Raw genomic sequence first — 15,298 nt, 5'->3', positions numbered from 1 at the left:
TCTTTTTCACTTTTTTCCTACCCAATCTAATCTGCCTATATAAAGTGCAGGTGGGTGAAGACAGAGAAGTAAGTATTGGCAATGTCTTGGGGAGCTCGGTCGTTCACATATGCACGACCAAACCATTAAGTGTCTCTGAGTCCACGTCTTTCATTTATTTTATCTTATTATATATAGTATTTCTTTATTGGACATAACATTCTCACTCAGACAAACGGATAAATAAATGTCTCTTAATTTCAAGGTACAACTCTTAATCCTCATTCCTCGCTGCTATTAAGCAGAGAATGGCATGTACGTAAAAGAAGCGTTTGTCATATGAATTCGTACTGCTAAAACTATATTCAGAGGTTCTTAGAGGTTTGTTCCTTTGCATTTATACTTGTAGGATGTAGAACAAGAGGGAAGGGAATCATTACTCGCTGGAGTTTACAATAGGCTAAGGTTCAAGCATGGAATCTGTTTCGGGATTGATTGAAGAAAGCAGCAGAGTACCATCCTCGCGTGCCTTCTAAGGACATGGTTTGTGCCCTACTGGGAGATGCAATTAGTGCCCACCTTGCCCCCCCATGGTGGCCAGTCCACCAAAACGTGCTTGGGGTTAGGACTTAGTAGCCTTGCAACAGCAGTTTGTTTACTTTAAAATGGGAATGGTTGATATGTTCAATCACGGCTGTGGAAATTAAACCATCAGTCCCCCCGCAACAGGTGGGGAAAAGAGAGATATGGGGTCACCCAACCAATGGGGAAACAGATACAAACCATCATATAGGAGTGCAGCAGCACTTCTGCTATAATGGGAAGTCAACGATCTTAGGTATTTGATATGCACCAAAGAATTTTTCAACTAAAAAAGTCCAAACATATTTCTTAAAATCACAGTTGAATTCAAAAAGTTAAAGCATCAAATCATGGATAATCATTATATATAATTCTTTTACTTTAGTGATTTCCGAGATTTGAGAACATATATAACACCTGCTCCCATGGAAGCTGCAAACTTTTCCTTTCACTTTGGTTTATGTAAATGGAAGCACCCTTCAAATCAAACATTAGTGGACAAACCTGAGCATTAAAAAAATGTCAAAACAGGGACTTAACGGAGGAATTTGGTCAGTAATTATTTATGTCAGATAGGGACCTGTAGAAAACAAATGCACAAGTTTCCTAATCCAACGGTTAAGCTGGATCTGCCAAAGTTCTCCAAAAGTCCAAGCATAACAAAATACAAAAGCCCTCCCCATGAAAAGAGGATTAAGATTTTTGATTAAAGAAGTGATGAGACCTTGTTGTTGGGTCATGTAATTATGGTTCAGAATGGGACCATCAGACCAGATAAAAAGAAAACAATACACTACTACTGCAGAGAAAGTTGGTCCCACTGGAATGGAAAATAATGAGAAACTGGGGTTGCACTATTCCGGGTTTTGCTTTCAAAAGGAGCTGGCTTTTGCTCTTCAAAATCAAATACACAAGACGTGCTAACCTTGGTGCCTGTCGCTTTTCGGTTGTGTTCTTGAAACAACAATATCCCCGCTCTTTCTCTCTCCTTTCCTTTTGGACTACTGCAAGTTCTTGCCTTTTATGCAGCTCCCAAGCTGCAGACGCCTATTGATGTTGTCGTTTTCTAACGTTGTCAAAAATTTTTACACCGAACTGTATCAGTCCCCGTCCATCATTTAGGCCTGTTTATGTCCCATTAGGCTTTGTTTAACTTCTGGTGATTTTAAAGGTTACATGGGAGGTGAGTCTCGGCTTATAAGTTCAGCTGCCCAACAAGTGGAAAGAAAAGGACAAGCTTGTATCAGAGGAGGTTAGTCTCTTCAATTTTACTCATTACCCAGTTTCTATTTTGGTAGCTTCATGTTTCTCAACATTTAAAAACATGAAATTGACAAGAAAGGGAGAAGGCAACACAATAAGGCGAAAGCCTTTTTTGCCCAGCTGAGCCTGATATAGAGCTATTCGGCTTAGTTGAACTGAAATGACCTCTTCACCTTCTAAGAACTAGCTCAACATACACTGATTCACATAAGAATTTCCTTTTCTGTTCTTTCGTTGTCTCAGCAAATAAAGAGAGGGTACGGAAAATTTCCAGCTTTTGGGTTTTTACAAATGCTAATTACAGTTAGAGTATTGCTGAAGATTCAGACAAAATGAGCTTTTTTCCAGTAGTAGGAACTGTATCTAATTCCAGTATTTTAGTTGATTATCTGTCGATTTGTTTTTGCTTTCTGGGTAGTGGCAGAAGTGCAGCAACTGGTAACGTGCTGTCTGGCTTTTATTATTTGTTTTTATATTGCTTAAACTTGGTTAGAGCTTTGGTAATGTTGGGTTGGAATAATTGCCTTTTGTAACTTAGTTTGAAGTGTTTCAGTCTGTCTACAAGTTTCATGCTGGCTGTTGTCATATTGTTAATGATTCTTTGTGGTTCTTATTTTAAAATTCTCGAGATTCAAATGAGTTTTTCATTTTGACTCTCTCTCTCTCTCTCTCTCTTCCTGACGCAAAGACAAGCATCTGTTGCCATTGATTCTTTTAAGGGTCTTCAGTTTAAAATGCTTAGGGATATAATATATGTGATTCATAGTTTGGTTTGTCATATGTTAGATGGGCTACTTTTCTTGCTCTTCCTTTTTCCCCTTTGCTTGAAACATTTTTTTTTTTGAAAGGTCTTGAAACATAATTTGGTTAGTTTGATTGTTGCAGATTAACGCATACTCGGTACGGGTTTAATGGCTACAGCTGCTGCAATGCCCATGTCTCGGGAAGCATCCAATTATGATGAGGTTTCCATGCACCAGAGTTTGTTGTTCGCTGATAGTCTCAAGGTACCACAGTGCTTGTATTTTCTCTATCAGTTTAGCCCTTGGGTTTGCAAGATAGACTCTAAGTGGTTCTGAGGATTTAGGATCTCCCTTAAAGCTTAAAATCCTTTTTTTTTTCTTTTCTTCTATATCCTGGTCAAAATTTAGCACTTTTGGAATGTATGCTTTATCATTTTGAAGGCTCAGCACCTTTTCTAGTAGGCTAATTACTAGCATTTAAGCTTTATTTATCCTAGGAATAAACCTAATCAGGTTTGAAATTTTCTGGTGAAAAAGACAAAGTTGCAGGATTTGGAACCAAATCCCTCTTCTTGCTCCTCTTCTGTACTACATGCTGAATTGTGGATAGGACTTACTTTACTAACTGAAGCAAAATCAATGCCTAATTTGGGTGAATTTGGTCTAAATACGTTAAGTGATGGATGTTTCTCAAGGTTGTTAAGTCCCCATTGATGCAAGTCAAGTGTGAATGTGCACCCTTTTGCCTCTTTATCCTGCTACATAATGCATTTAATTATCATAGTTTTCTTACATCTTGGCTTAATTTCTAGTGCAGTTGTCTTTCGACACTGGTTTTCTGACACAGTTTCTTTATTCCAGGATTTGAAAAATCTGAGAACACAGCTCTACTCAGCAGCTGAGTATTTTGAGCTGTCTTACACCAATGATGACCAAAAGCAGATGTGAGTTACTATGATTTCTCATTGTTCTTGCCTCCAATTGTTGGTATTGGAGTTTATTTACTTTCTTTTTCTCCTATTGTTGTTTAAGAAGAACAATCCTCATGCATATGCAGAGTGGTAGAAACATTGAAAGATTATGCCATCAAAGCTCTTGTAAACACAGTAGACCATTTGGGTTCTGTGACATACAAGGTTAATGATCTTTTGGATGAAAAGGTTGATGAGGTTTGTGGAACAGAGCTCCGGGTTTCCTGTATTGAACAGGTAAGGTCGGATTATTTTCAGTACTTAGTGAGATAACTATGAGACTACCTGTATATTTGTCGGTTTCTGTTGTGGATGCTTTATGTAGATATAAAAAAGGAAATGATACACAGATCTTTTTTATATTAAATGTTACAATTTTTGACAAGATTGGAATCATGAAAAAAGAAATTTTATATGGTCAGTATAATTCTTTCTTGCTGGTTGCTGTCTGAGTTTGCTCGAATATCTGATATATAAAGAAAGATCCCAGAAACAGGACCTCTTTCATATTTTACTTATAATTTTTTATAATTAAAAGCATGGAGAATTATGTATGGATGATTTCATTCTAGTCAAACACCCGCTGTTCCTATGCTTTAACATTTGATGGTTTACAAAGTACTGAAATTTTCTGTACTTTAATGTGCTATTATAGAGACTAAGGACATGCCAAGAGTATATTGATCATGAAGGAATTTCCCAACAGTCACTGGTGATTAATACACCAAAGTACCATAAACGGTACATCTTGCCAGGCAATTACCCATCTCTATTCCTTTTACTCATCATGTTTTTCCTATTTTTTAACAATTACAGAGATAAGGATATTTGGATGTTTACAAGTCTTTAATTAATTTTCAGTTGGGGAGACCATGCATGGTGCAAATCGTACAAAGTCCAAATACCTAGGATGCAGCCTAGATGATGAAGATGACTGGCATCAGCTTAGGAATGGTAGTTGCTCTGTCTTTCCTTTTGTATAATTCCTTATATGTTGGACGAGATTCTAATGTAACTTGACCCTACTTGTAATGACTCCTCTAAGCTGTTCGAGCTACGATTAGGGAAACCCCAACATCTTCGGTTGGGGAAACCCCGACATCTTCAGTCAGGTAAATGTTAACTTTATATTTCGTTTGCACTGCATTAGTAACCATAGTTACTTGACTGTGTAATTAGGAGCAATGATATCAATTATTCTGGTAATGGTTGTTGCAGAAAAGGGCGTTCTCCATCACCTTCTCCACGGCCTCCGGGCCCTCCACAGCGATCTGCAACCTTTTCCTTTACTGCCACCATGCCCAAGAAAGAACTAGGTTGGGATTCATATTTGACTTTATTATATTCTCTAAATGCAATTCTATGCTTCTTTTCCTTTTTCATCTTGTTACTTTAAGACCTTTTTCAGTTATGAATGCATGTATATACTAACTGATGATTTTTGCACTTACTATCAGAGAAGCGAACAGTATCGCCACATAGATTTCCACTTTTACGTTCTGGATCTGTTAGTAGGCCTACAACCCCAAATAAGAGCAGGCCGACTACTCCAAATTCAGCTGGTGCAAGGCGGCGGGTGAGCATACATTAGTTAATTCATATGCATTGTAGTTTGAGGAAACTGTATAACCATTAACTAAAATATGTCTATGGTTAACTCGAAGAATACCAACTAGTCTGTCAATGAAACACTGCTACACATCTTTAAAAGTATGTTAATGTCAAAGACTAATTCATACTGTGTTAACGATGCTTATGAGTTATAATTCATTCTTCTCTTTGTTCTTTTTCTAACTTTAATTTGCTTTTCATTGACAGTACCCATCAGAACCTCGGAAATCAGCTTCAATGCGTCTTCAATCTGAGAAAGACAACCCCAAAGAGATTGAACAGTATCCCAGTAAAAGTAAAAGACTCCTCAAAGCATTGCTTAGTCGTCGCAAATCAAAGAAAGATGAGATGCTATACACTTACTTGGATGAATACTGAGTAAAGAGAACCACAAGGCGGCTGATAGAGGGGCCAACAAAATGGCTAGTGATAGAGGCATACAAAAAAGGGGGTCAAGGTAGTGAGGAAAGACTCTGGACTTGCTCCACTTTTTTTCTTTTTCCAGTTTCCTTTGTCTGTAACCTTTTCTGCTTTGCTACTTTTCTTTGCTCTTTACCAAAATATTCCATGTTGTAAGATAATTGCCATTGTGTATTATCATTACCACTATGATTTTGCAGCCCACCAGCTATGTATACTTTTTCTCTAGTATTCCACAGTTGGCCTGCAATGATGTATTATCATTGTTGACATTGTATGCGACACTGATCGCAACCTTTTTGAAGTTGTATGAAAGGTTGAATCAATTTTTCCCATTTACAGATTGAACTTCCATCAAAATTTTCAGTGTGTCCTTTGTTTTAGCCTAGTTTAAAATAGCTCACAGGTAAAGTTAGCATCACCACCAGACTTTAAGTTCGTCCTGTCCCAGGTTACCAGCTTACCATTTTTTACCACAACTGCCAGTCAACCACTACCTCCAAAAAGTAGTAGGAGCTGCTGTCAACATTTGAGAAACGCTGCTGTCAACATTTGAGAAACAGGGCATCTTCTCTCCCATCTTCTTTAACTAGCCAAAAAAGTTATGAAACTCTGATGGGTTTTCCATCTGTCATTCAGTTGGAAGATCAAATTGAGTAATCGGAATAAAAAGTAGCTACTTTCATCCAAGTGAATCAAAGTTGGACATACCGAAATAAGTTCTCTTCATTCCCATTTCTAGTAACACAAAAGAAAGAGGTGGGGAAGAGAAGCATTGGGCATAGCCTTATCAAAGTTTCATATATAAAGTATTCTTTAAGCTGCAGTCAAACATTTAGCTTAGTGATTGATGCATGGTTCATCAAAGAAAAGGGTAAGATTCAAGTTCTTTTCAAATAAACAAAACAAGTATTCTTTAAGCTGATCAACATACATAGCAAGAACATAGAATGATAATGTCGTGTGGTAAAGGCTAAGGTTACATTCAAGTTAAAATGTCATCTATATCTCCAAAGATGAAGTACAAAAAAAGAAGGGAACAATAAAAATACATTAATGCACAATTGTTGCTAAAAATCCACATCATTTATGGAAAAATCACAACAATCATACATCACAATTCCATTCCTGGACCAAGTTCTTCAATTGTTTTTGCGGCAAGTGTGAGTACATCGACAAAAGCAGAAAATGATGCTCGGAGAAACCTTGCTTCGACTGCTTCAAAGTGCCTGATCATTACAAAGCGGGGTAAGGAAAAGGCATTAAAAGTAATAAAGCATTGAACTGTGAGTTATTTCTGAAAATGGATGAAATGATCAGCAAACAGAGAAGATGATCAACTTAGCTCGGCTAGATAATGGGTTGAATCAGTTTTTCCTGCTGAATTGCCAAAATCATCCCATTAAGATGTCCAATTAAAACCTAGGATCAATAATTTTGGTATTGGTTTTTGGGGAGGAAAGAGCAGAATATATTTTAGACGTCACTACATGATTGCTTGACTAACTGCCATCTGAAAACAGTTTTAGGCACTGAAGTTTCTTCTCCCCCTCATTTTGGATCCCATTTGTTGGATTATGCAAAAAGTGATAAGCTTTCCCATCTCTTCACACACCCACTCTAATGCCTACAACTCAATGTTAAGGTACCACTGCACCAAATAGTCATGATCTTGAATTTTAGAATTGTTGTGAAACTCTGGTAGTTCTGTTTATGGATTATAAGACTGAGGAAAAAACAGGGTGAAAAAAGGGAAAAAAATAAATAATTTTTCAAACATAATGGAAAAACATGGAACCTAAGGCCAAACTAAGCCTGTGTGAAATCATTAAAAAAGATACCAATCATGCAATTCCTATAACAGAGGAGTTTCAAAGTAATTGTTCAAACTAAAGAAGGTGGTTCCAACTAGTGGTTACACTGAAAGCTTCCCATCAGAGATTGACATTTGCCTCTTCACTTTGTCTGGTTGCAACTGCATTAGGAAATGGAATCAAATTAGAATCTGCTGACAACAACTTCTATAATAGTTATGCCAATAGAACAAAAAATGATTCAGTATAGTTGAAAGGTGAAACATTACCTCCTTATCAACAGCCAATGCAGCATAGACTATGGAAGCATTCTCTTCAGACTCAAAATCTACCTCCAAATCACTGCAGATAAGAGGGAAAAAAATGCATTTGCAGAGATATTACGAATGTCTCCCATGCTATCAAACAAAACCCAGTTCACTGAAAACCCGTAAAACAAGGAGGCAAAGCTAAAACTAAAAAATTTAACAAAGAAACCAGACACAACAAACAGAACCAAGAAACTTTAAGTAACCAAGGATGCCCATGGAAGTTTCAAAGAAGCAAAAGAAAGAAAGAGAAAAAATTACCAGCTGAATTCCCATTGGTTTGGGGTATCTGACAGGTCAGAGACAGCAGCCATGTGTGGTCTTCACTCTTCCCAACTGGAAGTACTGCGTTGCGCGCAAGAGAAATCTGCACTCAGCAGCAGAATCAATAGGGTTTATGGCTTACGCAAAGGAAGGAATAAAGCGGGCAGTTGATCCAGATCAATGAAAGCCCGTTTGTTGATCTTCAGCCCCAAAATTAGATTTTATGCCCAAGAGGTAGCCCACTTCTTTGTAAATAAATTTTTAGAGTAAAATGCATAGGATCAACTTTTACCTATAATTTTATACGAATCTATTAATTTTTAAATTGAATTCTTAATTTTATATATATAAACAGTATTATCATTTAAACATGAAATATCTAAAATATTTTTTTTCACTTTTCACTCTTTTTTTTCTCTCAAATCGACCAACTAATGACCTTTTTTGCTAGTCGACTACTAGCAAGATACATTTTTCTTTTAAAAAATTATAGTTTTGTAAATTTTAAATATTAATAAAAAATAAAATTATTCTTTTATTACTGTCACATCCTCAAATTAACAGAGTTAATTAATGGTTAGATTTATATGTAAAATAAAAATATTTTTTTAAAATGAAAATTAAAAAAAAATTAATAGACGTATATGAAATTATGATTAAAAATTTAAAAGATTTGTATATTTTACCTTAATTATTACAGTAAAATATTATTATTTTTTAAAATTTTAATCAAAATTACATGAAAATCTATTATTTTTCGAAATGAACACTCCGCATCAAAAATACAAACACTTTAAATAAAAAATTATGAAAAGATTAAAATATTTTTTTATTAATTTAAAAAATTATTATTATATATTTAAAAAAAGAAGGAAGAGTACCAAACAGTGCACCCAGATAAGAGTTTTTTTTTAATTAATAAAAAAAATAAAAATACATAATAATAATTATAAAAATTAACCAATAATAAAATTATCTTTTTTACTTTTATTACGTTAACAAATTAACGAAAATATTAATCGTAGATTAAAGACTGAACTTACGTATCTAACAAAAAAATTTTTGTAAACAAAACGTCAATTTAAAAAATTAATAAATTTTTATATAATTTTAATTAAAACTTAAAAAATAAAAATAATTTACTTAATTTTTACGTAGACCAACACTCCAAGCCCGACCTAGAAACTTAAAGTAGACGGGCCAAGACGCCAAGCTCTCTCGAGCATATTAGGATATTCCAGGGGTATATGGTATATTTTTTGGCATAATACTAGAATAAGTCTCTATTTCTCTCTCCCTCTCGGCCTCTCCTCCCCCATGTTGGGTTTTGAAGCAGGAAAGCTCGGCTGGCATCAGTATTTTAGCGACCTCAAACATACTTCCAGGCACGTTCTCTTTCCCTCTTATGTATTTCAAGTATGATCTTGTTGTTTCTTCAGTATTGTCGTCTTAAAACTGTTCCTCTCGGGAAATAGTAAACCAGTATTTCCTGTTGCATGGCAATTGGCATGTTTTTGTCGGTTTGAATGTGACCCCTTTCCTTCATTACGCTAATGAGCACAAGCTATCCGCTGGTCCATTAAGGTAAAGGGTGATGCGAATCTTATTAAGTACCCAAAGGCCACGAAGAAAAAATGGATCTATCATCCATGCATGAAAGGGTTCGTAGCTATTGTAAATGGTTTATTGGACTAAGATTTAGCTGGTTTGAATCAAGTTATAGATCACAATAAGCGTAGAAACCTGTGTTAGCAGTACCCAACAATCCGTTTTTCCTTTCCAGTTATTTAGCATTATAAAACACTACTTCAAGAGAAACAGATAAGTTTATCAATGGAAGCATGCATACTTGCCTGCAAGAGACACTCATTAATTTTCTGTGTTCAAATACAATGTCAATTGTTATTGGAAACAAATTTTTTTCCTTTTATGGTCATATTTATATACTTTTGCTGCTTGGTGCAAAAGTAACTTCTAGCTTTATCTTTCGCTAGTATATATATAGTATCACGGGGAGGACAGGGAAGAGCATCCTCCACCAACCTAGCCTTCTCTTCCACGGAGTGATCTGCCTCAATTTTGGCTATATTGATCTCTTCATTTTCGAGGTTTTATCGTTCAAGGTTTGAGCAATAATATACAAATAAGCTAACAGCCTAATCAAAGGGGGTCGCGCCATAATGGTGACAAATTTATGAAACCTGCAAAAACAAGATACGAGTAATTGAGTCCCCGTTTTGTCTGACAATAAACCTGCTTTTGAACAGAAGGAAAGATAAATTCAGAATTTACCGTTCAAAAGGAGATTATGTTAGTGAGGCTCCAACTCTAGCTGGTTTTAGCCTTTGCAGAGCACTTCTTCCATACTTTATTGCCATCATAAATAGACTGAATATATATAATAGGTAAAAGTGGATCTTTCCTAAGATTATGTTGGTTTCTCCCCCCACAAATGTTCTGCTTGAAGCTTCTGTTACCAGACACCCAGGCAAAGAGAGCAAACATTAGACATTAAAGACAAGGTTTATCTGTCAGATCAGATAGGATAATCTATTTTATCTGTAATTATCCCCACAAGATTTCTGTCATTGTCATCTTAGTAAATACCCAGAGCCATTCTTATATCCAGGCATTTAGTTAATAGATAGAGGAATAGTAATGATTTACTGCATGAAGGTCATTATACTGATCTGATAATGCAGGAGAAAAAATCTTGATTTTTAAGAAGAATGCATACCGGAAGTTTCCTTGGGGAAGTTGTTCCAATCATGCGGGTTCATCTTCATTTCTGATGCCTTTATCAAGTCAAGAAGAGCTTTATTAACCTGAAAATTTATGAGTAATTCAGTCTATAAAGGTTCTTTTCACAGGCAAATACCATAAATAAAACCGTTAAAATTTTCTCATTAATCATTGAGATATATTTTTAGTAATGACGGAAGTCGGTCAATATTTTCAAGTTAATATTCAACTCTCATCCATTAAGTAAATCATTAGCACATGCCAGAATATTACTTTCTGTACACAACTCTACAAGCTCAACACGAACTTTTTGTTACTCTTTCCCACTCAAATTCAGTGTTAAAGATATTTTCAACTTCTTTTAAAAGTGGCTTTTTAGTGCGCTTCCACCATAGAAAGATTCTCAAGGTGAACATTCATGATGCCTGCAATCAAGTGGCTGGCTTCACTTAGATGAAGAGAATTACCTCTTCTGTCCTCTCATGACTTACTAGATGCCCCCCATGAAGCTCTACCATTCTAGCAACAGGTTGTAGCTTCTCTGCAAGCCTCCTCGCATGGCTTATTTGAGCAATGACATCTTGCCTACACATTGAGAATGTTAACTTAGATGACTATCATACATTTCTGAAGAGATAAGTATGATGATAGATAGAAGACACTATATTGCGGTATGTGTACAACACAGAACATATCATAATCACTATCAAACTACAGCAACTAGATATTTTAATACAAATATACAACAAATACTAAATCAGCTTACACCTTGAATCTTACTTCAAAATTCAATTTGGAACTGTTAAGAGAGAGCTTTCATAAAGTTCACTTTTATTTCAAAATTCTTGTATTAATTCATGTGTCCACTTTTATCTTTAATGTTGCACTGGCATTCATTGCCGACCAACCTTCACACACTCTTGAAAGCACATTGAGATTCAAATTTTAAGACGATTTCCCACACTTGATTTCTATATGACCTAGGAGCAGTAAATATGAACTAAAATACACCACAAATAATGTGCTATATGTATAGAGGATTTTAAGGTTATCGAGATGATGGCTCTAGTTTCTTTCTCTCACCACAAACTAATCCAGTGGGAAAAAAGAAAAAATCATTCTTGTCATATGTCAAGCATAACTGAAATTTTAAAACTCAACTCTTCAGAAATTATTATATTCAGTTAATAAATAGACTGATATATCCTAAGAGAGTTCAAATATATATGTATGATTAACTATTTTCAGGGTTATGAAGATGTAGTACCTGCCGTGAATGACTGATACAAGAAATCCACATGAACGGATTAATTCAATTTCTGATCGTGTCATTTTATGTGTCCAGCATGCATTGATTTGACCATCAAAACCACAGTTAGATTGCATGCCAGTTGCTGTTATGCCTTTTACATACTCCTGCCAAGAACAAGCAAACATCTTGATGTTAGCATCTCACAAAGTTGATCTAGGGTTTATATAACAATATTATTGTTACAAACAAGTTAATAGGATTGTCTTCCTGGGAGCTGAAAAACCTCACATCAGTGCCTCTGTTAAGCAATAATCTAAACAGATAGCAGACTATGTAAATATATGACAATGATTTCACGCGGGGGATGATATTAAAAAGCCTGCCTACTGGGATACTTCTGAAAGATAATCAGTTTGGTATGGTATCATCCTTGAGATAAAGCCAACGAGGGGTATAGAACATATCCAATAAAAAAAAATCCTGCAACTTTAATATTTTAGATGAAATAGAGTATATTTCATTGAGTATTCAATCAAACTCAGCTGGGACAGCTAGTTGCAGCATACAGATTAATCACCAAAAAAAAAAAAAATTGCTTCGCTCTAATTCATTGTATATCTAATTGGTATACTGTAGTATCATGTATTCATCGCAAGAAAGTCAGACCATCCACTCAAACGAAGATTACTAGTTTCCAATGAACAAGGAGTAAAATTTATCAGGTCTAATTGATTAATATGATTGTCACTCAATGGCCAGTATCAACTTTCAACTTTAGCATTTCTTACTTGATACAAAGTTGCTCTTCTAGTGTTAGATCCGACATATTCTTCAAGATATTCCTGCAATCAGATGTAAAATGAGACTATATGAGTTGCCTTTGTGTATTAAAAGAAAAGTTACGTTAACTAATTTGTTTTTGGAAAAAGAACTAACATTTATTCTTGATAATTGCTCAACTGAATTTTAAATTTGACCTTGTTTGACTCAGAAAATCTTAAATTGGGATAGCAGATCACTAATTCTGAGAGGTATTAAACATATGCTATACAAAGCCTCACTGTCATTACCCAGTAGAATCATCCTAATACTCAGATTTACAAGAAAGTGAAATTTTTAATAAAGAACCCCATTAACATAAAAGACCATTACCTTCGAGTAGTGCGTATCTAAGTCAACTGCTGCTCTTTGTTCAGGAGTCTTGGCCTTTATAAAACGAATTGCAATGGATAGCGTTTTGCGGTCAAACTGCAGGAGAGTAAAACCAGTCAAATTGCCATTTCCTGCTTATACAACTTCCAAACGTATGACAATGCATCTGCTTTTCTGCCGAGGACAACTTATTAACTTTATATCAAGATGAGAACTTCATAAACCGTAACTCATTACAGATAGAACTAAGTCAAAAGGTTGGCCGATGGACAGGAATTAACTTCGTGTCGCTGTTAGGCTTCTTTCACAGCAACAGAGATATAATGTGAGAAGTGATATCTGGTGAAACCTGACAGATCAAGGAGTCTTCTTTATTCAGACTGATTTATCCCTCTACTGGAGAGGGAGAGCAAGTGCTTAGCAGATTATAATCACCTTCAACTACAAACAATTTTTTTTTGTTTTTTATTTTAGCTTTCCAAAACTAAAAGTGATCCTCCTTGTATTCTACACTTTTGCAAATGATTCCAAAATGTGTCATAATCTCTACAGGTTTCATTACAGTTTACTAACTATGCTGATAATGGATACTCGTATAAACACATTCGATCAAGTTTATGATAAAATGAAGACAGGAAGAAAAAGAAGCCAATTGCCTACTATTTGTTTGATGGGACTAGCATCAGTGTTCTACAATTTAAAAGGAAATTGAAGACAAGCCACGGCTCTTAAACACTAAAAATACCTTTGGAAAACATTCAAAGCCTCCACCCGTTACATTAAGTAATGCCGAAGAGAGAATTCTATCAGGCACCATGGCCGCCATCCTACAAGCAATCATAGCTCCTGTTTTCATATAAGAAATTCAAACCAGGTTATTTTTAGAAGATAATTACAAATTTTTCTTAAATAAAGAACAATTGTAATTAACACAAAGAATCAATATCAGAAGAAGGTTAATGAATTCTTCTGGACCTAATGCATTCTTGCAATGAAAAGTCCAGTGGATTCACTCTCACTCACCCATTGAATGCCCAAAAACATGGGCTTTCTTCCAGCCCAGATGATCCAATAAGGCAATTGCATCTTTTGCCATAATTCTTGTCCTGCACTCGACAACCAGAAGATTAAAAATAATAAAAAAAAATCACTTTTCCTGGATCAAACCACAGCTAAAACCTAAAAGGATCGTAACTTGAATTAGTACCTTTTAAGTCACTTCCAGCCTAGCAAATTATAAAATCCCATACTTTAATATAGCTTTTAGTAAAATCAACAATAAATTTTCATTGTAAACTTCAACAAATAACAACTACAGTTTACCCACAAAAACAGGCCAAAAAAAAGTACTACACTACTAGTATTAAATTGCATTAATTAACAAAAAAACAGGAATGGGGGAATTTTGAGAGTCAAAACAGAAAAAGTTAAAAGGAACAAAAAGACTCACGTATAGTCGGATTTTTTGGTGGGGACGGAGCTCCGACCCATGCCACGATTATCAAAGGCACAAACCTCGATTCCACCAACCTCATTGTGACCCTCGCCGGGTTCCCGATCAACCGCCATCGTTTCATCGCCGTTGGGCCTATCAGTTCCGGTCAGCCCCTTAATTTGTGGGCCCCATGAGTCGTGTGTCGCCGCCAATCCTGACCAATCATCCGCCAAATATCAGCAACTCAAACAAATATCATCAAAATATCAAAAAAAAAAAAATTGAATGGAAAAAATATATAGCAACCTATGATGAGGAGGACTTTGGTAGTGCCGTGACCGTAAGTTCGATAAAAAATCCGGATCCCATTGTTTAGAGCTGCGTCGACTCCGCTCTGCGTTTTTACCACCTCGCAAAACGGCATCGTGTTCGTGGAGTGGGTTGAGAATTTATGTTCCGCGGAGAGAAAATGGAGAGGATAAAATTTTTGGCTCTTTCGTTTTCAATATATCCGGGACTTGGTCAGATTTCACTGTTCCAGAATAGAAAGGAAGAGAAAGAGAAGACGAGAAACGACGATGCATACTTATACCGGTTCGAGCATTTGGATTGGAACACGTGGCGGATTACAGCTGCTTTTTGCCACGTAGGATAGTCGGTGGGCGCGTAAGTGGTCAAAGTCATAATAAGCCAAGATGAGCACATGGGAAAATTGAGGTTGCCCAACCATCTCCGTAACCGGGCAAAAATTCGTTATGTTTG

General features: G+C 35.8%; 3 protein-coding genes across 6 annotated transcripts; 1 reads left to right on the top strand and 2 right to left on the bottom strand.

Moving 5' to 3' along the window:
* Positions 1-1,461: 1,461 nt before the first annotated feature.
* On the top strand, positions 1,462-5,908 carry ABIL2 (ABL interactor-like protein 2). 4 transcript variants are annotated; one of them, XM_021424756.2, is made up of 10 exons: positions 1,462-1,813; positions 2,710-2,831; positions 3,429-3,511; positions 3,625-3,775; positions 4,194-4,293; positions 4,400-4,492; positions 4,584-4,650; positions 4,757-4,854; positions 4,996-5,114; positions 5,357-5,908. In XM_021424756.2, the coding sequence occupies exons 2-10, from the start codon at positions 2,736-2,738 to the stop codon at positions 5,525-5,527; spliced, it is 978 nt and encodes a 325-aa protein (XP_021280431.1). In that variant the 5' UTR covers positions 1,462-1,813; positions 2,710-2,735; the 3' UTR covers positions 5,528-5,908. The 4 variants fall into 4 exon arrangements, with proteins under 4 accessions (XP_021280431.1, XP_021280439.1, XP_021280457.1 ...); XM_021424764.2 differs by lacking the exon at positions 1,462-1,813 and adding an exon at positions 1,851-2,081; XM_021424782.2 differs by lacking the exon at positions 1,462-1,813 and adding an exon at positions 1,851-2,081 and having other exon boundaries at positions 2,696-2,831.
* Positions 5,909-6,431: 523 nt separating this feature from the next.
* Positions 6,432-8,147, bottom strand: LOC110421241 (transcription factor). The gene is made up of 4 exons (XM_021434781.1): positions 7,953-8,147; positions 7,653-7,725; positions 7,489-7,544; positions 6,432-6,798 (listed from the first exon to the last, which is right to left on the bottom strand). Exons 1-4 carry the CDS (start codon positions 8,003-8,005, stop codon positions 6,684-6,686), a joined length of 297 nt encoding a protein of 98 aa, XP_021290456.1. The 5' UTR covers positions 8,006-8,147; the 3' UTR covers positions 6,432-6,683.
* A 1,634-nt stretch (positions 8,148-9,781) lies between these two features.
* LOC110412617 (alpha/beta-Hydrolases superfamily protein) lies at positions 9,782-15,099 on the bottom strand. Its single transcript, XM_021423206.1, has 11 exons — positions 14,843-15,099; positions 14,552-14,750; positions 14,125-14,207; positions 13,847-13,947; positions 13,102-13,197; positions 12,738-12,791; positions 11,965-12,113; positions 11,165-11,282; positions 10,693-10,780; positions 10,248-10,425; positions 9,782-10,156 (listed from the first exon to the last, which is right to left on the bottom strand). Exons 1-10 carry the CDS (start codon positions 14,958-14,960, stop codon positions 10,262-10,264), a joined length of 1,170 nt encoding a protein of 389 aa, XP_021278881.1. The 5' UTR covers positions 14,961-15,099; the 3' UTR covers positions 9,782-10,156; positions 10,248-10,261.
* Positions 15,100-15,298: the final 199 nt, after the last annotated feature.

This window comes from Theobroma umbraticum, unplaced genomic scaffold, assembly GCF_002168275.2.
Source record: "Theobroma umbraticum cultivar Fairchild unplaced genomic scaffold, ASM216827v3 scaffold_30.0, whole genome shotgun sequence".
Taxonomy (NCBI): domain Eukaryota; kingdom Viridiplantae; phylum Streptophyta; class Magnoliopsida; order Malvales; family Malvaceae; genus Theobroma; species Theobroma umbraticum.
Note: the sequence above shows the minus strand (reverse complement) of the source record. Positions and strands in the feature narration are given on the sequence as shown.